This window comes from Ambystoma mexicanum, chromosome 11 (assembly GCF_040938575.1).
Source record: "Ambystoma mexicanum isolate Mex_15411 chromosome 11, UKY_AmexF1_1, whole genome shotgun sequence".
NCBI lineage: Eukaryota > Metazoa > Chordata > Amphibia > Caudata > Ambystomatidae > Ambystoma > Ambystoma mexicanum.
The window spans coordinates 1115788766-1115815116 of record NC_090934.1 but is presented as its reverse complement, the minus strand read 5'-3'; the positions used below and the strand labels follow the sequence as shown (position 1 = coordinate 1115815116).

Below are 26351 nucleotides of genomic sequence, written 5' to 3'. Positions count from 1 at the left end.
TTTCATATTTCAATGTTCTCAGCGCACAGAAGATTCTTGCGTTTGAAGATAGCGAACAAGCACTGCCCTTTGGAATAGCCTCTGCTCCTATGTGGGCAAGACAGCCGTGGTATCCACATCTGCGCAGACTGGCAATGTGCAAACCCATCAAACTCCTGTGCCAGTACAACCTACTCTCCCAGCACTGATTACTAACCGTGCACCCACAACCACACTCTATGAACTTGGCAGCATGGCTCCTGAAGTTATAGAGTTCGGACATCTCAATCTAGCGCAGAGATGTATGGATATCTTGAAAGAGTCAAGAAAACCGAACACGAGGCACTGTTACCATGATAAATGGAAACGATTCATAATTTGGTGCCAGAATAAGCAAATCAACCCCGTTGATTGTACTCCTTTTAATATTCTAACCTATATGCTCCACTTACTGAATGCAGGGTTAGTGTTTAACTCGCTAAATGTACACCTGGCGGCTTTGTCAGCCTACACCACTTCCCATAACAAGGTCTCATGGTGGAATGTACCAGTCGTCAAAGCATTTATGGAAGGGGTAAAGAGACTCCACACTCCAATTTCTAACCCACCGCCAGGTTGGGACCTTAATGTGGTACTCGCTAAGCTCATGGGACCACCCTTTGAGCCCATGCACAAGTCTAGTCTCAAACACCTGACTTATAAAACTGACTTCTTAGTAGCCATCACTTCCATAAGAAGGGTCAGTGAAATCCAAGGTCTGTCAGTGTAGGATCATTTCTTTATTATACATAAGGACAAACTGGTTTTACGGACTCACCCTAGGTTCTCACCTAAGTCCATTTCCAAGTTCCATGTTAACCAGTCTATTGAGCTACCAGCTTTCTTCCAGGAACCCAAAAGCTCTGCTGAGGTAAAACTCCACACATTAGATGTGAGCAGGGCGGTCCTCTGCTATGTAGACAAGACCAGACCGCTAAGAAAAACAGATCAACTGTTTGTCTCCATAGCGCCAGGCAGAGAAGGAGATTGCATCTCTAAAAATGCCATCTCTAGGTGGATAGTCAGATGTATCCACCTGTGCTATTCCCTATCAAATAAGACACTGCCTTTTATGCCAAGGGCCCACTCCACTAGAGGTACTGGAGCCACTCTAGCCTTCATTGCAAATGTCCCCTTAGACAGTATCTGCAAAGCAGCTACATGGAGATCTATACATGCTTTCACTCAGCACTACTACATTGACACTCATTCCAAGACAGATACACAAGTGGGACAAGCGGTTCGAAGACAAGACATTTATTCGCTCTTGAACTTTCTCACATCCCACCTCCTTCTTTCACTGCTTGCTAATCTATGCACTGCATGTGATCTAAGCACATTCCACAAGCCTCAGAAGGGGGACATTACTCACCGTAATCGTATTTCTGATGCTTGTATCTGCTTGGATTCACATGCGACCCACCCTTCCTCCCCTCAGAGAGAATGTGCATGGATGCTTATGAGCTTGTCTATACGTATCCGCTTGGATACAACTATACTCATGCTACCTCATGTCAGGAAAATAACAATCTGAGGGACCTCGACGCGTGAGGGATCATGGGTACAGTGGACATTGCACTAGGGATAGTATTACTGGCACGCCCTGTCAACGTCCCTTTTCGAGTTTCCAAAACAACAACTGTAATACTCTGCAGCTTCCACTAGATGTCGGCCTATGCACAGCATGTGAATCTAAGCAGATACAAGCATCAGAAATACGATTATGGTGACTAATGTATCATATATACTATATGTCTGGGATCCAAATGCAAATGGAATGAGCAAAGCCCAATAGTAAAATATCTAACGGTTGAAACACTTGTGTATAGGCGCGATATAAATAAAATATCATATATATATATATATATATATATATGCACAGCATGTGAATCTAAGTAAATACAAGCATCAGAAATACGATTACGGTGAGTAATGTATCATATATATGAAGAATCCGGAGCTCCAGCTCCGCGAGTAGGAGAGCCGAGCGTGGCAGCAACAGGGACGCTCTGCCAGCTGAAGAGACCTGAGACCACCCGCGGCTTCCAAGGTCAGGAAAGGGTAAAACCGATGGCTTGGCCATTGAGGGAGCTGGAGGAGCTGAAAACCCACAAAAACACATCCCGGAACTTTGTAAACCACGCAAACACATCCCCGAAGAGCACAAGGCGATACAAGTGGCATTATATTTGATACAAACTTTGTGAACAACGTAAATACATCCCGGAGAGCACAAGGGGATGAAAGCAGCATTTCACAGAGTGATGAGAACTTTTTAAGCAGATAAACACATACCAAAGTCTACAAAAAGATAACAAGAGAGAGAGTACCCAAGCTGATATCAACACTAGCAACACGCCTATTTGAGAGAGTAAATGGCAGTAGAGCATACACGGTCTGTCAAAGTGGACACTAGGTAAAGGAGGGCAGGAGATATTGCAGAACCAGAGCAACAGGGTCTAGGACCCACATGAATGTGGCGGGGAATCCCCGCCAGCGTGCAGCAGTGTCTGGGACCCAAATGGAATGGGCAAAGCCCAATAGTAAAATATCGAAGTTTGAAGACACTCGTCAGTGCAGAGATAACTACAACCAGTGGGTTGGATCCCAGAAACAGTAGCGGAGACCCTGACTAGAAAAGGAGAAATAAAACAGGAAACCCAGCGACAAAGCAAACGTCTTTTGGGACTAAAATGTTATAAAGCCAAGTCTGGCAGGGTAGTGAACCAGACTCTATATAACTTAAGGAAGTCTACGGTCAGGTCCTGATAAAAGACCGGAGAAGTTAATTTTGTTTAAAGGACAGGAAAATGTTTTCCCTCCAGAGTTTCGGGGAACTGTTATTTATTTTAATTTTTTTCAGTAAAGGTTTCTCCTCTATCCAGAAGACTGAGGAACAGTGTATTGCTTACGGAAAAGGTTCACCTCCAGGAGAAGGGAAAACTGTGTTTTGTGTAAAGATTTAGCAACTCAAATGGAGAAAGAGGATCCCTCTAGACGGGAGAAGAACAGTTTTGTTTAAATGGACAGAGGAAAAAGTGGAGCAAGAAAGGGGTCCCTCTATGAGTTTGAGATGGTGTTTTTTTGTGGATATCCGTGATGTTTTGAGAGAAAAGAAACAGTTGAGAAATGACCTTATTTTTTCGACCAAAAACCAAATTTCTGATGCTTGTTAATCTGCTTAAAATCACATGCTGTGCATATGGTCCGACATCCAGTGGTAACCACGGAGTATTGCATCTTGTCTTTCGAGGACCGAAAGGGGACGTTGATATAGGCGTGTCTGTAACACTATCCCTATCGTGACGTGTAGTGTACCCAAAACCCCTCACGCACTGAGGTCCCTCAGATTTTTTTTTTCCGCCCAGATAACTGGTCGCCCTATAGAGGAGCTCTTCATAAGAGACATTGTTTATCTTTATACCAACTTTGTCGGTTATTTCCCCTTAAATCACTTCAACGATGGTGGATTTCGGCGCCTAAGATCCGGCGGCTTAGCCATCCACATGGGCGTGCCACTGGCCTGCCTACACAGTAGGGGAGAGTGTGGGGTCAGGGTGGCCATATCTTTCGTTATCTCTCCTCTTTTCCCACTAGGTCTGGTCATCTTTGTCTATACCTTTCGCTATGGAAAGGACACCATTTAGGATCTGCCCTAAGTGTAGGGTCAGGTACCCGTGGAAAGACGAGCACAGAACGTGTAATTCTTGTCTACCCCTAGAACACGACGAGAAGCGGTGTGCAGCTTGTAAGCTTCTTCGGCCTAAGACCCTTAAGGAGCGTTGTGTAAAGCGGTGGGCCACGTGCGGTATGTCGCGGGCTGAACCCTCTTCCCCCACCGCCACACCCGTCGAAAGTGACAGGGGCACTGATGATGACCAGACATACGTATCAGATGTCATCGACCTTGAGGCAGATGCTTCTAGGTGTGCCACGCCCATCTAGGCCTGACGTAAGTCTTGCTTCGGGGACAACACCCAGCGACAAGGGCGTACAGAAACCACGAAACACTAAGCACACAACCCCACCACCGATTTCGACGGTTCAGTGGAAAAAGGTGAAAGCGCCAACAGGACAGCCAAAAATGTCTACGGAATACTCTGATCTGGTAGATCAGCCTTCCCCGCATCCGTAGCAGCGTCTTGTGACTGGGCACTCCAAAAATAAGGGCGCTTCCTCTTAATCTGGTTTACTCACCGAAGCGCGATCATCCGATGCTCCGGCGCCCCCTAAGTCCCCGGTAAGCCCGAAACCTCCTACTAGTCCTCATAGCCTTTCCACAGGTGAAAAATTTACCGCTAGACCCTGTGATGCCACGGTAGGCGGTAAATCGACCGCTGACCCGTTGACTTATGCCGATTCGGCGAAGATTGATAGTATCGCAAGGATTACTTCGGCGGTTGAGCTGACGCCCAAGACCCCTTTGAAACGCATGGAGCGTGCCGCGGACAGGTCTAAAGACATGCCATGGTGCCCCAGTACTCGCGAAACCTACGAGGACAGTCGGGATCCTCTGTCCAACATCCTTGGGGACAAATTCCAATGCCAAAGAGAGGAAGACAAGGTTTTTCCACCTTTTGGGCCCTTCTGGTTCATCTAAGTGGACCAGGGAAAAGCTTGAAGGATGCATGGACCGTCTCGAAAAGGATTGTCTCGTGTTCTGAGCATCCTTCCCCTAAGAGATCTTGTGAAGACCCTCTTTTGGGGTCAGCTTCAAGTTTCCTGGAAAATCTTGACTCTCAACCTTTGACTTCTGTCCACCATGAAGATGTGGTCCAGATGGACACTTCCCAAGACATCTACGATGAGGAAGACCCACCCTTCCTGCAAGACTACACTGATGACAAGGTGGGTGCCATGGACAACTGGGAGGAAACCCAGCAAGTGGAGACGGAGCCATGGACACTCCCCACGCAAGATCAGGACACTGATGTCCTATGCCTGGATTCTCCTCCCAGCACTCCGGCCTGTCAGGCCTCGCCTGTAGACGATCAAATGGCCTTCAGTGCCATCTTAAGGAAGGCAGCAGAGCACTTTCAGATCACCACCCAGGAGGCGGTACCCAAACACGATTTTGTGGAGGACATTCTCAAAGAGAAAACCCCCTCAAGCCAAGCCATTCCCCTCCAGAACTCTGTTAAAAGAAGGTTGGCCCCCTCCCTGGTCATGCCAGCTCATACCCGGGCAGTGAATCCAAGAGTGGAAAAACTATTTCGGCCAGCTCCTATGTCCCTCAATATATTAAAGGCCACGCCACTCCGACTCCTCGGTAGTCACTACCACCCGGAAACGGGCAGGGGTATCCCTTGCTACGGGGAGGCACCTCCGGATAAGGAATCTAAAAGGTTGTACGCCTTAGGTAAGCATGTTACCTCGGCAGCTGCATACACCACACGCATAGCGAATAACACTGCGCTGCTTGCCAGTTATGCAGACGCACAATGGAACCTTGTACAAGAAGGTCTGCAGGAGGTTCCTGAACCCGCTAGGTCCAGACTTCTCACTATCGTGGCCGAGGGCAGGCAGATGAATCAGAATATAATCAAAAACACTCTGGCCACTGCTGAGACGGCAGGCAGGTCCCTGGCCCAGGGCACACTACTCAAGCGGCATGCTTGGCTCCGCAACTCGGGGTTCACAAACCCATAGAAGAGACCAATCTCTTCTGGAAAGCGGTCGACGATGCTGTGGAGACGGCCAAGAAAGAGCATGAGACTCTTAAGTCCTTACAACAAATAACTCAGAACCCCCCCACCCCCCGAAGTGGAGGCGGTTCTCGTCGGTCCTTTCAAGGGCAATCCTGTGCAGGTCAAAACAACTATAATACGGGAAACTGGAACTCTGGACAAGAATACGGAAGCCCTGCCAACTACCCACCTACAGGTGGTCAACGCAGCAAAGGCAGAGGCCCCGGCCCCAGAGGAGCCGCAGCCTCTTGTCAGAAATGACCAACAGATCCAGGTCCCCTCCCATGCCACCCCAGTCGGGGGACATTTACCATCTTTCCTCGTGGCGTGGGAGGGGATATCTTCAGACCATTGGGTCATAAAGACGGTCGCCCATGGGTACTGCGTGGAATTCACTCGACCACCACAGTTCAGACCGCCACGTTCACGACGCCTCTCGCCGTACCAGCTGCAGATCCTGAATCAAGAGGTGGAAGCGCTTCTGGGAAAGGATCCCATAGAAGCCGTCCCTATTCTTCAGGTAAACAAGGGTATTTATTCAGTGTACTTCCTTGTACCCAAAAAGGACCTCCCCATACGCCCTGTTCTAGACCTGCGCCCAGCAAAAAAATGTATAAAACCTCAAATGTTTCGTATGGTAACACTACCGGAAGTGATCCCTCTGTTGAAACAGGGGGACCACATGGCAACATTGGACATGAAAGATGCATACTTTCATATTTCAATGTTGCCAGCGCACAGGTAATATCTAAGGTTCATGATAGAGGACAGGCATTACCAATTCAAGGTGCTCCCCTTCGGCATTGCCTCGGCGCCAAGGGTGTTTACAGAGGTCCTGGCAGTAGTGGCAGCACACCTGCGCAGACTATCCGTCCCGGTTTCCCTTTACCTTGACGACTGGCTCATAACAGGGGGACTCTTGCGACACATGCTTTTTGAACACCCAGAAGACCATAGACCACCTATTCAGTCCGGGATTCTCTATCAACGAAAAGAAGTCGTCTAGTCCCCAGTCAAGTAAAACCATTTCTGGAGGCTCTTATCCAGACGAAGGACGACCTCGTCTTCCCCTCCTACGAGAGGGTTCAGAACATGCTTTGTCAGGTCACTCAATATGTAGCCAGTTGGGAGGTGACGGCTGCTATGTATGATGGCGTCATGCATAAACTTGGTTTCCCACATGCGCATGCGTCCCATGCAAGAGTGGCTCAGCAGCCAGTGGTGTCAGGCCAGTGGAAAATGGGAAGATCTGGTAGTTGTCTCGCCAGCCCTCGTTCTCTCTCTGCAGTGGTGGTCGAGGGAAAACCTCTTGGGGGGGGGGGGGGGGGGAGGGGGGGGGTGCTTCACCACCCCCGCAGTGGAAGCCACTCTCATGACAGACGCATCTCTCACGGGTTGGAGGGCTCACCTGTTTCAGCAGACAGCGCATGGAGTGTGGTCCCCACAAGTCGCATCCAACCATATAAATCTGATAAAGCTATTAGCAGTGTTCAAGGCACTGAAAGCGTTTCAGACTCAACTACAAGGGAAGACAGTTCTGGTTCTGACAGACAGCACCACAGCCATGTATTACCTAAACAAACAAAGGGGCACACACTCTCCAGGGCTATCCAAGCTGTCCCAAAACATTCGGATGTGGGCTCTCAAACACAAGATGTTTCTGTTGTCCCAACACGTTCCAAGGGAACTCAATCTTCTGGCAGACGTGCTCAGCAGAGATTTCTCACTGCTCGTAGAATACGAATGGCGTCTGCACGCAGACATTGTCTCCAACATCTTCGCAGAATGGTGCTTCCCAGAGATCGACCTGTTCGCAACTTAGGAGAACGCCCAATGCCAAGACTACGCCTCCTTGTACCCCCTGAACCGCTCCAAGGGGAACAGACTCTGGATAACATGGTCAGGGAAATTTGTTTACGCGTCCCCCCTGCTCAACAATATAGTGCACAAGATGCACCAGGAACCAGTCACCATGATATTGATATCCCCCATGTGGATCTGCCAACCCTGGTTCGCTCATCTAATGGATATGTCCCTCGGCCCACCAGTAAAACTACCCTGCCCGTACAACATGTTGCCTCAGGACAGGAGGGGGAGACCCTACACCCATGCCCACAAACTCTGAATTTAGCAGCCTGGCTCCTGAGGTCATAGAATTTGGACACCTTCAGCTCCGTCAGAGATGCATGGACATTCTCTGGGAAGCTAGGAAACCTAACACCCACTTTTGCTATTGCAGTAAATGGAAACACTTTGTCATCTGGTGTAATACCAAGGGCGTTGATCCCATCGATTGCTTGCCCACACACATTGTGCTGTACCTAACTCATTGGTTAGACGCATGACTGGTCTTCAATTCCCTAAAGGTTCATCTTGCTGCTCTCTCAGCCTACACCACATCACAACAGAAGGTGTCATGGTGGAAAATACTGGTTATTAAGGCCTTTATGGGAGGGGTTAAGAGAATCCATTCCCCCATTTCTCACCCAGCTACTGGATGGGATCTAAATGTGGTTTTAACCAGACTCATGGGATCTCCCTTTGAGCCAATGCATAAAGCAAGTCTAAAAGACCTTACTTACAAGACAGCTTTCTTAGTGGCTATCACTTCTATTAGAAGGGTTAGCGAACTACAGGCCCTTTCTGTTCTAGACCCTTTTGTTACAGTCCACAGGGATAAGGTAGTTCTGCGCACTCATCCCAGATTTGCGGCTAAATTCATCTCGAAGTTCCATGTGAACCAATCGATCAAACTATCCACTTTCTTCCAGAATCCCACTAGCATGGCTGAAAGAAGCCTACACACACTAGATGTGCGCAGGCCAGTCATGTTCCACCTGGAAAGAACGAAACCACTGAGAAAAACAAACCAATTTTTCGTTTCAGTGGCAGCTGGCAGAGAAGGGGATCCTGTCTCTAAATCAGCTATCTCAAGGTGGATTGTCAAATGCATCACACTGTGTTACACTCTTGCTAAGAGAGAACTGCCCTTCATGCCTAGAGCACACTCTACTCGGGGCACTGGGGCTTCCATAGCATTCATTGCAAATGTTCCCCTTGAGTCCATCTGCAAAGCGGCAACCTGGAGTTCTGTGCACACCTTTACAAAACACTACTGTCTAGATGCACACTCTAGATCTGACTCCCAGGTGGGACAGGCAGTATTAAGACATCTATTCTCTACTGTTCCTTCTCATAACCCACCGCCAACTCCGGATACTGCTCGCTAGTCTATGCACAGCATGTGATTCTAAGCAGATTAACAAACATCAGAAGACAATGCATTACTTAAAGTAAAAGCATTTCTTATGGTTGTATCTGCTTAGATTCACATGCGCCCACCCTGCCTCCCCTCTCGGGGTGGAAGGAACATAGACGTCTTACTACTTTCTCTCTTCATGTATTCACTCACAATAGCCTTGGGCTCCCTCATGGCAAAAAAATACAATCGGAAGGACCTCGGTGCATGAGGGATTTTGGGTACACTACACGTCACGATAGTGTTACAGACACGCCTATGCCGACATCTCCTTTCGGTGGCCGAAAGACAAGATGCAATACTCTGCGGTTACCACTAGATGTTGGACCATAAGCACAGCATGTGAATCTAAGCAGATACAATCAGCAGAAATGCTATTATGGTGAGTAATGCATGTCATTGGAGGTAAGCACAGGAGCCGGGAGGGGGCCTGAGTGAAATGGCAAAGGAAGACACTTCTTCGGGGTACAGAAAAAAATCAGCAACTTTCAAAAGGGCGTTTCAGCAGTACAGTACAATGAAGAAAATATGTTTCATGTTTGCTGAAGGATATGAAACTCTGGTAACAGTCTAGCAAACTGCACCTTCCGCTTCCTTCTATGCTCAGCTGCTGAGGGCTTTTGAATATAGTCGTGTATTGCCTCTAGCATCACTGGGCATATGTTTTCACTGATACCAGTGAATTGCAGAAGGGGGGGGTCCCTAGTTAAAGAAGAAGGCGCACAATCTGTTGTACCTATGAGCGTTGCTCATAGGTACAACAATGTAAGAGGCAATTAGAAGTGATTTTCTTTGACTGAGCTCCAAAGGAAAACTCAGTAAGGCTTTTCTTAAATTTTGTCTAGGCTTTGGTCAGGAAGGGTGATGTGAGGGGTCAGAAATGACACCGGACACAGGATTTCCATGTTTCCGGTTAAATACTTTTATTAAACTAAAAGGGGTTGGGAAGAGGCCTCTCTAACCCTGCTCTAAGAGGCATTTCCCTACCTAAACCAAAACTTAGGATCTGTATGTGTCAGGATGTCGAAACAAAACTATCCTGTGTTAAAAGTTCTAGTCTGACCCTCACGCTACAACCTAAAACTATGAAGTGAAAAGGGAAAATGTCTTTAAACTTGGAAGGTTCGGAATGGTGTTTATAAAGAATAAATGATTCAAACAAAAGTTCTTCAGAGAAGAAGATTCTTGGTTACAGAGGGTAGCTCCCTTTCTCTGGATTCTTCTTTGCTCCACGAGGTTCTTACATAAATAGTTTTGGGGCCTCTCAAGGATAAAAGGGGGGAGGGTCCTTTTCCAACAGGGTGGCCCCCTTCCCTTGGATTCTACTTTATTCCTTGAGCTTTTATACACCAAAGCTCCTTGGACCTTTCTTAGACCCACTACCACACTTGCATACAAAAACTGTTTGGTTTCACAATTTCAGATGGTGTGGTTTCATCTTTCTTGGTGGTTTCATCTTTCTTGGTTAACACAATCCTTTCCAATTGCCTGCTATATTCTCCTGCCAGGACATCTATTTTCACTCCCTTAAAATTGCCTGATTTACTCTTTGTTTTCATTATGAGTCTTCGTCCGCTCCCAGATTTCCTTATACATTAGGTTGGATAACGTATCCCTTTTGATATGTTATCCTTTCTCTGTTCCTGGAGTATTTGCTTTTTGTACATCCACACATTAAAAGAGGGATTATGTGTGATTTAAACTTCCCCTTTTCAATATGGCCATACTGTCTCTTTCTCTGTTAATTGGTTTTCAAATATTTGCCCTCAGCGTGCTCGCTGATACGCCCTGGTTTCTCCTCTGCTTCTGGGTGTACTCACCCGTCCTGGCTTGGGTTGATTCACTCTCCCAAAGTCTGCAGATGAAGGATTCCAATCTGCCTTCATCTTGCGGGCGCCTTATCTTTGTTTGCTAATCCTCCGCAGCTTCTGCTTGACGCGCCTGCTTTCCTGTTTGCTACGCTAAGCGAAATGCTGCTTTTCTCTGTCTGCGAAAACCCAGGAGTGCCTCGCTGGCTCCAGGCATTCTTGCAGCATCTCGTTGCTCGGCCGCTATTTTCTCCGTCTGCGAGCTGCTTAGGCGCTCCACGCCGGTCCTGGCTCTTTGGTACCTCGCTCCTTGTAGTAAGGTGGAGTTATCACCCGGCAGTTGGCACAGCAGCTGTCCATGTCTCTTGGTTTGGGCTGCTTAAATTTCCCGGGCACAGGTGTGTGCTGGAAAATACTAGTGCTCATTCAGCTTGCGGTCTCTCTTGCTCCATTCTCTCTTCTTCGTCCCAGTAATTTGAGGATTCCGGGAACTGAAGTCCATTGGCAACAATTTACTTATGGAATTTGAATAAGCATTGATGGCAAGTCAATTTTGCTTGATGGATAAGTGGGATCGAAAAAGGTAAGGTTGGTTTCCAGATTTAATGAGAGGGAGGGTTTCCCTGTTCTTTAAAGTAAACTAAGTAGATGCATGACAATAGGCCATGAGGGTTTCATAAATGGGGAGGTTACTTTCAAGGGAAAATGGGGAATACCTTATCTCACGTGATGGAGCCATGACATCTCCCCAGAGGCTGTCTCCTCCCATGTGATCCTCCCTCATATAGCCGCCCTAGGGTCAGGATCAGGTAGAGGCTTCCGTCCCCTGGCCACATGGGAGGTGGTTACGGGAGATCAGTGATGACTCCACCGGACTCATCACAGTGAGCAAAACTGTATTATGTGCCTTGTTATTACGCTTCCTATATCAAGGTTGCAAGCAGGGATCAAACGATTTTTCAGGGAGTGAAAAAGTAATAACCTTTGTCATTAGGGATGTTTTATGACTATCAAAAGCTGTGCTTTCCCCTTAAAATTCTTCCAGTGATATTAGAGTTCCTTCTATGCCACTGCTCTGTTGGTCACTGATTCAAAAAAATATCAGTGGAACTGTGTAGGTAGAAGCAGGAGATGGGCTACTATAAATGTAATTGTTTCCTGTTTTTGGTGGGCACATTTTCCAGGTTTTAGTAAAAATGGATGTGGTGTATATGCCTCTCAGCTGTATGGCTGATTGATCAAATATTGTCATAACTCACAGGACAGCGTAATGTGGATTGTAAGCAGCGGTCCAAGAATTCTGATAATCATATTCTGTGGTGCAGTTATTCTGATCAAATTATCTTCTTTACATAAATTCAGACTTGTTCTCCTTGCCCTTGAATTACTTCATTAAAGTGGCACATTAACTCCTAATGGCATGTTTTCTGACACATTTATTTAGTTGCCATTATTCCATATGCTAATAGTGTATCCTGTCTGATTTTATTTTGACAGCCACATCAGTGATTAGCAATATTTGTTTTTTTTCCAATGACATAAAACATTTACTGCATTGTTTCTGAGCAGTGTCGACAAATGAATATCCACAACTAAATATATTGGTAATACAGAGCATACTCTGCTTTATTTGTGCATGTGTTTTTTTTCTGCACAGGAGTACTTTTGATGGGTATTATGGCAGTTCTTGCAGTCGTGGATTGGTTGATGAGCTCTCTATTAAACACATATATAAAATGTTTAGAAAAATTGTTGAAAGATGAAACTTTTGCATTGATTTGTAAAGTATTGGAGTGGTTGGGAAGACACATTTCCTTTCCAAGCTCTTCAAAGATGGTAGCAATAATAATAACTTTCCATGCACACAAGGTGGCGTACCTTTTTTAGTTGTGCACATGAAAAATAATGTGCGCATGAAAACCAACCATTTCCACAGTTGAAGAAAAATAATTTGAGGGAACATTGGTTAAAACCCCCTTTAGATTGGGACAAATAATTAGTAAATGATCTTGTGTTATCCCAGTGTTTAGCAAAGCTCTCATTGGCAATTAGGGCATGCATTTCCTGAATCAATGCAATCTTTATTGCATTAAGATATACAAATAGCTTTCTTGCCTTAATTGGATTATTTATGCTTCAGACATTCCAACTCGGGCATTTAATAGAAATGGTGACCAGGCATCAAACATTTTTCAACCAGATACATGCAAAGACTTATAACACAGTCCTGGACTGCAAATGAGTAAATAAAGGTATTTATATACATGGAAGAACAATGCTCCCATTGCATAATCAAAGACCAAAGAGTTTGTAGAAGACTTGAAATGGAATCCTCGCATTAGGAAACCTTCTCCCTATCAGAATTAAATGGTGTTCTTTCAAAACAGATGAGCTCTCCATCCCAACCTATGCACAAACCAGACCACCAACATTTCACTCTTAAAGTAGCCTTTCTAGTAGCAATCCATTCTTCGAGAAGGGTCATTGAAATCCAAGCCCTATGTGCACCAGAACTATACACTGTAGTTCATTATCAGATGTTGGTGCTATGCTGAGGACATAGAAAGTAAGCTCCCACTACACTGAGAGGAGGATATTTACTCTCTCTTGCTCATAGTCGATCCATGCGCCAGGTTGGGGGCATGGAGTATATGTTTCCCTTGACAAGGAACAGTTTATCAGACATCAGAAAGGGACGCTTCTAAGGCCTGAATGTGATGCCCTAAGTGAGCTGTTGTATTGTATTAGTTCCCAAGTGATGGTGAACACTGCAACAGATCACATCAGCAAATGAACATGGAAACATCTTAAAATAGGTAGGACCCAGGCGGTGGAGATATGAAACATTCAGCAGAGAAGCAGTGTCTGACTTTATAGTAGAATGAGGAGAGGAACCAAGCAGGGGAGATCAAGAGGCCGCCTAAAACCACCAAGAAATAAGTGAGAGGGGAGGAAAGTAATTTCTTTACCCCTGGATGAGGCAAATAGAAATGGCTAATAATGGATCTGTAATTCTCAAGTCGTCTTCACCCACCTGGCACCCAATACTGTGTTGCGAAGAATAGAATACTCAGTTTTCATCCTGGAAAATAAATGAGATAAATTAAAAAGAGTGGTTAAGTTTGAAGAGGAATCCACTGCTATATAGACTAAGTCAAAGCAGTTGACATACGGGAAATGGAATTTTACAAAGTGGATAACAAGGACAAGAAACTGAATGCTATGATAAAAGATAAAGCCTTAGGCAGCCGGGCTAAATATCTGAAAATGTGGCCAATTGGAACCAGATTAGGGTTCTTGGTGAAGAGTAGTACACTTAATTAAGCAGTTAATCACCAAGATCTTGGATCTAAATGTAGAGGATTAATGGCAGATGCTATTGAGTCAAAACTCATGGAGCAAGAGCTAACACAAGGGGACCAACCATAATTGTCAGGTGCATGCATGCAAGGTAACAATATGGCCCGGACAGTGGCTAAAAAAATAAGAGTCTTAGAATTCGATAACGTTTTTGCAGATCTTGTACTACAAAACAGAGGGAACCCTACAATCTAAGAGTATTATGGGGAGAGGATACCTTTTCTCTGGTACTCAGAGCTAGGGTGCTGCTGGGATTCTGTTCTGGGAACAGAAACATGGGTGGGGAGAGGAAGACTTGAATGGGACTTGGAATTGGATGGGCTTGTGGTGACCACATTTTACCATGAACATATTTAGGGTATAAAGGATGAAGCAAACTTCCATGAAAGAACCAGGATAAGAGGGTGTGAAGATTGATAAATGGAGGAAAAATATGTTTGCGTTTCTTAAATAAAGGCAGTAGAATGAGTCATTTTGATGTCCTAATCACTACATTGAGACATTCCAGCATACCTGCTGTATCTGAGGGCGTCCAATTTTAATATGCGTAGCCAATAATAGTGTAACAGAAGATTTATTCACGGAAGAAGAGCCCAACAGGCAGTGTGCTGAGGGATAATTCCAACTGTCAATTTTTGGAACGTTGGTATGAATACGATGATGCCAGGGGTTGAAGTGTTATCGCGCGCTCACCAGGTAGTGGGCAAATACAACATATGTCGCTCCTTATACTTGGCCAGTGACAATAAGAATAAATACAATTGACAATTTCACTGTAAAAAAAATTATACGGAAACAATATATTTGGCATTTTATGGTAAAATAAAATAAATCTAGGTACTCCGTGAAGTGCGCCTACAACTGATTATGCCCCACTTTCACCTCTGCTCTTTCCGCCCATTAACAACTTGAATGTAAAGGATATGCAAACTGTAAAGACATTTCTATAGAAACATTATATTTGCGATTTCATAGTCGAACCATTTTTTGGGCGACCACATCTTGTATGCCCCACTCTCTCACCTGCACTTTCCTCCTCTTCCGCTCTTTTCCAACACTCATCTTCCCCCACCACCCATCACCTCATCTTGTTGGTATTGTTCTAAATTTGTGTCCTCATTCCTTTCCTGTTCCTGATACTACTCAGTACTCACACTGCCTCCCTCCAGGTTTACCATTTTCAAATGTCAGCTTGTCGGCCCCACAGTACATGGCAACCCTGTCCATACTCTGTTCCCCATCACTAGTTACAAGGTGCTTTTTCCCAACTTTGATTACTCTTAACGGATCAAAGAACTGTGAGCATTCCTTAGGAACTTTAAAAGGTTTATTAATGCGTATAAGGTCCCCAACACACACCTGGCCTTTACATTTGGGTCCTTTGGTGATGGAGTTCTCTTCCCCTCCCTTTACCTGGTCGCGCTCTGAAACACTTGTGTACGAGCGCAATATAAATAAAATATATCAAATATCATAACACAAATTCCTGTCTGTCTATAGATCTTAGCGATGCGTATTTGAAGACATCTTTTTTACAAACTTTGAATAAAACTCCACAACTCCTGGAAATTACTTCAATTCATCTTTGCTCCTGGGAGATTTCATTTTCAAAATGGCATCCCTCATTTCCAGGCGAGTTTCCACCCCATTGTTGGTAAGAATGTCCTAAATATTTGACTTGGTGAACCTTAAATTGATATTTTTCCCTCTCAATGGCCAACCCAGCCTTTTCCAGTCTCCCCAACACCTCCACAACTTTTGCATCGTGTTCCAATACACTGTTTGCCCCCACCAAGATGTCCTGAAAACATTTGACACCCCCCAACCCCTCAAATATATCTCCCATTATTTTTTTTAACTACAGATGATGCCGATGCTAACTCAAATGGCAATCTTTTAAACTGAAATGCACCAATGGGTGTAATAAATGCAGTAAGGGCTTTGGATGAATCCTGAAAATCTACCTGGTGGTATGCAGACGAGAAGTCCAATGAAGAATACCATTCCGCCTGCCCCCCATGGTGGAAAGCATTTCACTCACTCTTTTTAACAGATGCCTGTTGACTAGGATGTTCTTGTTTAAATCACGTAAATCCACACATGACTTAATCCTGCCATCTGGGTGTTGTGTGACCACCACTGGTGACCGCCATGCACTACTCTCTATAGTTTCAATGACCCCTTGTTCACAAATAATTCTAAATTCCTGATTATCTTCCCACCAGTGTGAGGAGCAGTTATCTTACCTTATGTACCTTTGGAATAGCATTTTCTACTAGCCAAATTGTGTGCTCATATCCTCTGTCTTCCTATACCATTGCAAAATACATTCCAAATTTCTTGGCCATGTCATCACTACATTTTTCTGACATTTGCCTTGGAATAGTCCGTACTTGCTGATCTTTTCCGGGATGTAATTCTAATCCCAATTGTCCTTGATGTTTCCAACCCAACAGGCAATCTCCTTTGCTAGCTATATAAACATTTGCATATATATGTCTGTTCCCATGTGCCATATCACACCACGCAAATCCTTTCAGATCCATTTGTCCTCCTCCATAGGCTCTGGGTCTGATATTTATGTTGTGTAATGTAGGTTTATTTTCTCCCCATATCTCTTTGTATTTGTCCTCTGATATTATTGTATATGGTGACCCTGAATCTGCTCATACTTTTGTGGCATTACCTGCTAATATTATGTCAATCTCGGGTGGAATATATTCTCCATCATCTCCTCCTACCTCCCCTACTATGTGAACCACCTTGTTTGCCCTTTCCTGTTTATTTTCCGTCACCACATTCCCATCAATTTCTCCCACTGTAATAAGCATGTTATTTTGCAAAACCTGGCAAAATGTCCAACAACCCCACATTTTCTGCAATTTCTCTTGCACTATCTGAAATGTCACCAGGCTTATTAGGATAGTTAATTTCACATTCTGAATGTATCAAGGACTTGTAAGAATGTCACTGTATTCTCCCTTGTTCCCTCTGTGCCTTGAAGTGCTTTGAAACACATTGTATATAGGCGCTATATAAATAATCAAAAAATCAAATTGCTAGGCATTCCTTAGGATGTAAACTATGTTTCGAAGGGATTGGTTCCTCTGACGTATTCCACATCTATGACAGGTAATCACCACAGCTGTGCTGCTTCGGAAAATTTTCTGCGTCTATGTCGATACGCTCTCCTCGAGGGCCTCCGTCGAGCCGACGTCACTGGATGTTATAAGTAGGACACACGATGTCCGTAGCCTCAGTTCCGTTTTTTCCGCAAACGTGTTCGCTTCGGAGCTCTCGGCGCGCCTCGGTTCTTCTGAGTATTATTCTATCGGTTCTTCAAACCTGTTCATTTGTGAAGATATCATGTCTTCGTCGTCTTCTACCCCGCGGCCGGGTTTCAAGAAGTGTCGGGGCTGCGGTTCCAAGATGTTGCTGACGGACCCCCATGACACCTGCCTCTGGTGCCTCGGTGAGGACCACGCCACGGATGATTGTGACGATTGCCAGTCGTTAACATCGGGAGCGGAAGAAGAAGCTTTGTCGGTAGGGTTTCCAAGCCCCGAAAGTCGAAATCCGCTGGGCTTTAGACCGACAATTCGAGATGCGACTCTCAGCGTCGTCGGCGTACGTCCAGGGGGTCCCGGTCCCGGAGTGGTTCCCACCATTCCTCTGCCTCTTCGAGGCACTCGCGGAAGCACCGTCACTGGTCGCCTTCCCCGTCCTCGTCCGAGGACTCCGCCTGTCGGCGGGTTGCTTGTCCCAACAAGCACTCTTCTCCTGAGGAATGGGATGCATTTCGTATGGAGATGATGGTGATTTTTCAGTCACAGGGCTCTGTTCCATCCACAACTTCGAAAGAAGCTGGCAGGGAACGTGCTGGGGCCACCGCTCGCACGCCTTCGGGCTCGGGTGGTCGGCGTGACCATCGGGCGCCTTCGAGGTCCCGATCGGACAAGGTGGATCGATGTAGTCATTCCCGCTCCAGGTCCCGGCCCTCGACGCCCTCGAGACCGTCGGAGCCTGTGCGATCTTCGAAGAAGACGTTGACGCCATCGGCACCATGTCCGTCGAGGGACTCTCTCGAGGCTCTGCCTCTGAGGAAGTCATCAGCGCAAAGGCTGTCGAAGGACACGCTCTGGGCTCCGCCCTCGAGGCCTGTGTCGAAGCCATCGGCGCCACGCTCGACGTCGACGCTAATTCTGCCGACGCCCTAGACGCTGCTTTATCTGAGGTACCCCGTGCATCCGTGGAAACCCTGAGAAAAGGCCCTGAAGAAGTCGGTGAGACATGTCTTTGAGCCTTTTTCAGTGCCCTCCACCAGGGATTTTTCAGCCTCTGGATTATATTTCTCAGATGGAGGAAGGGTCTGAGGAAGGTTTGGTTCTGGATGAGGTTCCTGACGAAATAGTGTCTGGTCATACCCAGATTGAAGACCTGCGTCAGTCTTTGCACAACGCCAGTGGTCTTGATACCTCCCCGGAGGTTGAGTTTGGCAGGCCTGAGCCTGGTACGCATGCTGACTCTTCGTACAGGCGGCTGATGTCGAGGGTGACAGAGTACTTGGGGTGGTCTGCGCCACCTGTAGATTTTCTGCAAGATGACCTGACTGATATCTTGGACCAAGGTCCACCAACTGACCCGGTACTGCCATTCCATATGGCCTTGCAAAGAAGGGTGGCAGCAGCTTGGACTGCTCCGGAGAGTCCCCCGGCAGTGGGTAAGTCGTTGCCGAAAACGTAGCGCCCAGCCAGTGGCGACCCCGGCTACTTGTCCATGCACCCTACTCTGGAGAGTTTGGTGGTGCAGGCGGCTACGGCCCCAGCAAAACGGGCGTCGTACCCTACCATCCCTCCTGATAGGGACGACAAACGTTTTGACGGTTGGGCCAAGAAAGTCTTTTCTTCAGGGGGTATGGCTTTGAAAGCAGCAAACTCTGTGTGTGCCTTAACACGTTTCACTCACACTCTGTGGAATTGTGTTTCATTGGCGGCTGAACATATTCCCGAAGGGGAGGAAAAGGATGGCTTTCTTGCCCTTGTACAGAATGGCAAGGATGCCATGTGTGAATCCATTCAGTCGGGTCTGGACGTGGCATACTGTGTCAGCTGGTCCATGGCGGCGAGCACCGTGATGCGCAGATTTGCGTGGTTGCGGAAGTCGGGGGTTTGCTCCTGATGTACAAGCCTGGCTTCTCAACATGCCCTTTGATGGTGACCATCTTTTTGGAAGCAAGGCTGACGAGAGCCTTGAGAGGTTGCAGACCTCCAAAGCTTCAGCAAAGTCGTTGAGCGCTGCAGTTCGCCAACCTCTGCCTTTTCGATACTACTCTACCTTTGGTAGATCGAGGGGAAATGCAAGTCAAAGGGGCCAATGTAGGAGTACCAGAGGTGGAAAACAAGGTACTCGAGGTGCCAAGGCCGCTAGGGCAGTTGCCTCTTTGCCCTCAGGCACTGCCGCAGCCACTTCAGCTCAGTCATGAGGCCATGTCCCATGGTTCGCCGGTTGGGGGAAGGCTGGCGCAGCATCTTGTAGAATGGCGTGCCATTACTTCAGATGTGTGGGTTCTGGAGATCATAGCTCATTGTGGTTCTGGCAGCGTATCTCAGGAAAGGGGGGGGATTCACGTCTACCCCTACCTGGACGATTGGTTGATCAGGGCGCGCTCTCCCGAGCAAGTTCTGGATCATCTGTCAGTCACCTGCCACTCCCTTCACAGGCTGGGCTTCTCCCTCAACTTAAAGAAGTCCCACTTGATGCCAACCCAGCGGCTCCAGTACATCGGAGGGCAGTGTTTCCCCTCCCCAGGTGAGGGCTCATCACATTCTGCAGATGGTGCACAAGTGTCAACATGCCCAGAGTCTCACGGCGTTCGAGTTTTTGAGGTTGCTTGGCCTCATGGCATCCTGCATTCTCCTGGTGCCAGAGGCCAGACTGCGGATGAGATCTCTGCAGTGGGCTCTCAAGATGCAATGGTCGCAGTCCTCCGGCAGGATGTCGGATCCCGTTCAGGTGCCGTCCTCGGTCGCCCAGGATCTTCTGTGGTGGGCCGTCGAAGGCAATCTGATGAAGGGAGCTCCATTTTGGCTACCCTGGCCGGAGGTGACGATCGTGACAGACGCATCCCTCACAGGATGGGGAGCTCATGCCAACGAGTTGACAGTCAGCGGTCGTTGGTCTCCGTCGGAGTCCAGACTCCATATCAATCTGTTGGAGTTCAGGGCCATCAGGCTAGCTCTGAAGGCTTTTCTGCCGACTGTGCGAGGGAAGAATGTCCCGATTCTGACGGACAACACAGTGGCCATGCACTACCTCAACAAAAAGGGGGGGGGGGCAGGGTCACTTCCTCTGTGCAGAGAGGCGATGCAGCTTTGGTTCTGGGCCATCCAGCAGGAAATTTCGATCTCGGCAGTTCATCTGGCCGGAGACGAAAACGAGGCGGCGGATGCTCTGAGCAGGCAGAGCACGGTCTCTCACGAGTGGGAGCTGGCTCAGGAGATTCTCCTGGAGATCTTTGCCCTTTGGGGGACCCCTCAAGTGGATCTCTTTGCCACCAGTGTCAACCGGAAGTGCAAAAGATTCTGCTCGCGGGAATTTCCTCCAAGAGGAGCCTTAGGTGAGGCGTTCGTAGTGGAGTGGTCCTTCCCACTGCTGTACACGTTCCCTCCAGTCCCCGTCATTCCGCAAGTGCTAAGGAGGTTACAGAGGTTCGGTTCCCGAATGATCCTCATTGCTCCGGCATGAGCCCAGAGAACGTGGTACCCGCACCTTCTCAACATGTCCATCTGCCCTCCACGCTGTCTTCCCTATTGAGACGATCTATTGAGACGATCTGCTCTCACGGCAGGGGGTTCAGGTTCTCCATCCAGAGATCAAGTCCCTCAACCTTCATGCTTGGCTTCTGAAAGGTTGAGGTATAAGGATTGGGACATCCCTGAAGACGTGATGGAGGTGTTGCTTTCGGCCAGAAGGCCTGCAACAAAGTCCCTGTACCGTTGCCTTTGGAGGAAGTTATGCGACTGATGCAGGGTTAAGAATGTGGGGATCCTTTTTCATGTGCCATTCCTGTAGTTCTGTCTTTTTTGCTTTCGTTAGCCCACAAGGGCCTGCAAGTGGGTACCATTAAAGGTTACCTGGCGGCTCTGTCTATATTTAAGCGCTCGTATGAGGAGTGTTCTTACTTGAAGATTCCTTTAATTTTGCAGTTTCTGAATGGGCTCACTAATGTGTTCCCACCGTCACCTTTCAGGTGCCCGGTTGGGATTTGAACTTGGTTCTAAAATTCCTAATGGGTGCTCCATTTGAGCCTTTACATTCTTGTCCGTTGAGACTGTTGACCCGTAAAACTGTATTTTTAGTTGCGGTTACTCCCGCTCGCAGTGTGAGTTAGTTGCAGGCACTATCTGCTAAGCCACCCTTCACGGTGTTTCATACGGACATGATTGTCCTTAGGGTTCGTCATTCTTTTCTTCCGAAAGTTGTGTCAGAATTTCGTTTAAGCCAGAAGGTCATTCTTCCGGCGTTCTATCCTCCTCCACATCCTGGTAAGGAAGAGGAGAGGCTCCATAGGTTGGATCATAGGATAGCTTTAAGTTTCTACATCTCCCGGGTCAGAGTGGACGATCAACTCTTTGTAGGATACGCTGGAAGGCGTTTGGGACAAGCTGTTACTAAGCAGACTTTGTCTAGATGGATTATCTTGACAATTCCTGAATGTGACCGCTTGGCGGGTAAGGACCCTCCGGTAGGCTTACAGGCCCATTCTACTAGAGGTGTGGCTGCCTCTACTGCTCTGCAGAGGGGTGTTCCCATTCGTAACATTTGTGAAGCAGCCACATGGGTCTCTGTCCATACTTTTGTCAAACACTACTCCTTGGAATCTATCCATGGGCAAGATCTGACCTTTGATAAGGCGGTCCTTTATTCTGCAATTTAATTGGGCATTCTAAATTCTTTTCCCACCTCCATACGTTGGTACTGCTTTGGGAGTCTGTCATAGATGTGGAATACGTCGGAGGAACCAATCCCTTCGAAGAACAAGTTACTTTCTTACCTGGTAACATTCTTTCGATGGGATGTTCCGATGACGTATTCCACATCGTACCCTACCAACCTGCCCCGCTACAGAATTTCTTATGTGATTGCAGCTTATGTTTCCGCAAGGCTTTCTGAGGTCATACTGGCAGAAGATTGGTGCCACACGTTCTGGGGAAAAAACTGCAACTGAGGCTACGGGCGTCGTGCGTCGTACTTATAACATCCAGTGATGTTGGCTCGACGGAGGCCCTCGAGGACAGCGTATCGACCTCATCGACGCAGACACCGAAATGTTTCCGAAGCAGCACAGCTGTGGTGATTACCTGTCATAGATGTGGAATACGTCGTCGGAACATCCCATCGAAAGTTACCAGGTAAGAAAGTAACCTGTTCTTCTCAAACCCACAGCGGGGACAATGCCCTTTTTTCCAACCTTGTTGGTTATTGTAATTGTTCCCACCATACCTATTGGACTTTTTTAATGCGCATACCTTAGATTTTTCCTCCATACTTTGTCCCTCAACATTTTCACTTTTGACCAACTGGACATTTTCTTTTCCCATTTTAACACTTTCTTTAAACACTTGCTGGTGAATGCAATACCCTTTGCAATAGCCAATGCCTCCAGCAAAGGAGGATTCTTTGATTGCCACAGACTCTCTTGTATTTTACAATTTGAAGTGTACATTATAAGTTGGTCTCCAATATATTCGTCCTTTGTACCAGTAAATTCACATGATGTTAGTAACCCCCTTAAATCGGCAACAAAACTATCTACTGATTCCCCTACACCTTGTTTTGTCGAGAAAAGTATCTCTCAGACACCACAAACTTGTTTTCCATATTGCGCTTCGAGTTTTCTCATGACTTTTCCATACATACCTGGCCCGTCTCCACTTCCCTCGGCTGCCCATCACCCTCTTCCACATCTAGTAATTTCTTAATCACTCTCACAGCTTCCGTGCCTATACAACACATGAGAGTTGAACATTTTTGCTCATCTAAAAATATTTCAAATCCAGAAGCAACAAAATAAAATGTGAGCAAATCTTTCCAATTCTCCCAAGGAATAGGAGGCTCCCCCGGAGTTGCCAGAAATGTGGGGGGAGGTCTAAACTCTCCATTCTACCACCAGATTGTCTATAAGGATATATATGACAGTAACTGTAAGATGGCTCTCCACTGGAAAAATGTGAAAGAATGGTCCTATTTGTGATTCAATGTAGGATCGACCTCCCCCAATACTGTACCTAAAATAATAATAAACATATAGAACACCTGCTTCCAAGGATGGCCCCGAAATGTGGATTGGGATTCAGCCAGCAAATAATGCAGTACAGTTCTTGGCCAGTTGATGGTGCAGTCTTTCTTTTAAATATGGAAAGTATCTAAAAAGTGGCAATGTCAATCTCCCGTAAAATGTTTTCATATCCTGTGACTAACCCGATGACCACATCTGTGGGAGGGCTCAACTATGCTATCATGTTGTACTTCTTCCAGTCTACTGAGCCCCTTACTGCTCTGGACCACCTCTCCAACCATTCTTGTACCATGCGGTTTTCTGTCAATGGTGATGTGCCTGTGGTGTGGTAAGCTGCCTCCAATGACCTCTCCAATCCTGAGGTAAATGTTACTCTATATGAGAGGATCCTGTTGCGCCTCTATGTAGTGGCCTCCCTTTAAGTGTTACATTATTCCGCGCCCAAAGACAGCTGCTAAGTGTTTAGTCCCGGGGGTCACTGATTATGATAGTATGGAGGTACAGCTCCCTCCTCCACTTGTGGGGCTCCTGCTGTTGTGGCTTTGCATGCCGGTTCCAGCAACACTGCCCACACTGCTATCCCTTTGCTGGCCTCCTGCGCCTCTGCGCACTCACCCGGTCAATTTCTCCAGTCCTGCTTGCCTGTGCCTCCGGTAAACTGCTGTTGCAGGCGCATCACACTCCCGATCTTGTTGCCCCCAGTGTTGACAGGCTTTCCCTGCTGTCTGCACCCACCGGACCTTCCGTAGAAAGTGCCTCCAATTACAGCCCTCACTCAGCAGTCTCCTCAAACTGTGGCTCTCCGTGCTCCTGTAAGAGCGCTATAGCCAGTAGTTTCCCGAGCCCCGACGCGAGCCCCGAAGAGGAAACTTGCCTGTCCCGAGGTAGCACCGCCCTGTGATGCGGGTACAGTGATACGTCTGCACTCAATCCACTTGATATAAGATGATCGGATGAAATTGTCTGTCTCGTTGTACCTCAGCAAGAAGTATTGCTCCTAGAAAGTGGGACTCTTATAGTTAGCTCACTGTGGCCACAATGGGCACCGTTTTCTGTCATCCGGCTCCTCCGTGTCCCCCAGTGTTGAGGTATTCGATTTTCTTCCGACGTGAATGGTTTTTCTCTTTCCTTCCTCGTCGCCAATAAATGCTGTATCTGCGGGCGTCCAATATTAAAATGTGTAGCCAATAGTAGTTAACAGAAGATTTATTCACGGAAGAAGACCCCCAACACGTAGTGTGCAGAGGGAGAATTACAACCGTCAGATTCTAACTGTCAATTTTTGGAACGCTTGTATGCATATGACGACGCCAGGGGTTTGTGTCATTGCAAGCACACCAGGAAGTGGGAGAGTACAACAATACCTTTTGTTGACACCATCATTGCTCTGCAATGACAATTTAGCTCAACGTCACTTCTTGGGAAATTGTGGTTTTACACTTGACATGTAAGATGCATTAAAAATGTATCTTTATGTTTGACTTTATTTCTGTTAACTGTTTTTTTTGGGCTTTTTTTATCCAGGAAGGGGATTGAAGAATGGAGAAAACTTTAAGTTGTTGTATGACCTTGCCGATCTGCTTCATGCTGCAGGTAATATAGTAATGTGCTCTCTGTAACAATGATTTGAAAAATAATGGATACTAAATTTTGTTCCAGAACAGATATCAAACTTTCTGGGATTTTAGGTTATGCCTTAGATTGCAGTGATAGTATGTTTTAGACTGCACAAATAAACTATTATAGGTCCAGCAATAAAAGGGTTGATCAATGCCTTAACATTCACTCTGTTTTGAAACACTGATTTCATGACAAGTATGGTATTGATCTTGTAATGCCCAATATGGGACTACAACGCTAAGGTTGGTTTTATTCTCCTAATTCTTTGGTTGTTTAAACTTATTTGGAACATTCTATTGTGAATACATTTATTTTTGACAGATATGCAGCCATTATCTAGATCAGGGAGGTTTACCAGTCTAGGAAACACCCCAAAAAAAATGCTCCCATGTCTGCTGCTTTGAAAAACAGAAAAGCTAAAAATGTAGTTGTTATGAAGCACACTGGTACACTTCCGAAATTCGTGTATATCTTATGTTTTTTTCTCTTTAGTTGGTGCCTCTCGTGCTGCTGTTGATGCAGGCTTTGTTCCCAATGATATGCAGGTTGGACAGACGGGCAAAATAGTAGCACCTGTAAGTATGGACGGTATATGTTTGCATGCTTCCATCCCAATTATGTTTTATTTTCATTGTTTAGTTCAATACTATTTTGCCCTTTAATTACTGAAGATTATAGCTGTATCCAGATGGCAATGGACAGGTTAGAAGTTTTGAGACCATAGCAAGAATGAGACAAGTACTTGCGCAAGCCTAAAACATCTGTTTAATAGGCATAGGACAACAGGATCATGAGGTCGCGCAGAGTACCGGTCGAGGACAAAGGGATGTCTGACATAGTCCAGCTTGTTTGCACGTGGTGACCAGTTAGTTGGAAGTGGAAAGTGTCAGTTGGATAAGCACCCAGGCCTATTTGTATACAGTGTAATAATAAATAATTTGATGATGCTTTATACCGCATTCTTCCAGTTTCTAAGTGCTGCAATATTTGCCACCTATGTTACCCAATCAGGCGACTGCAGCTATTGACCTCGATAGGATGAGGGGATGAGTTAGCCCTACTCTGAAATAACACCCATTCTGCATGGCATTTTCCTGTTTGCAAGCCGCTCACAGTGTTCTTAAGTGATTCCCCTGACTAGTGTTGGTTATTAAAGCTTGGAGAATGCCCATACTTTCTGCTCCATTAGTACCTCGGAAAAGTCTCTTGTATCTACCGAGCAACAGAACAGAGACCTAAAGCAAGATAACAATTTTCTTGCTACAAGCGAGAAGGCTACCAATGTTAGGCCATTCTGCATG

General features: G+C 46.5%; 1 protein-coding gene across 1 annotated transcript in view; it reads left to right on the top strand.

Annotated features, from left to right (window-relative positions):
- The window catches only part of ETFA (electron transfer flavoprotein subunit alpha), a 1125730-nt gene that overhangs the window by 778088 nt on the left and 321291 nt on the right, over window positions 1–26351 (top strand). The window contains exons 8-9 of the mRNA XM_069624450.1: window positions 24955–25023; window positions 25543–25625. Coding sequence (XP_069480551.1) covers window positions 24955–25023; window positions 25543–25625 — 152 coding nt within the window. The remainder of the gene's footprint in view (window positions 1–24954; window positions 25024–25542; window positions 25626–26351) is intronic.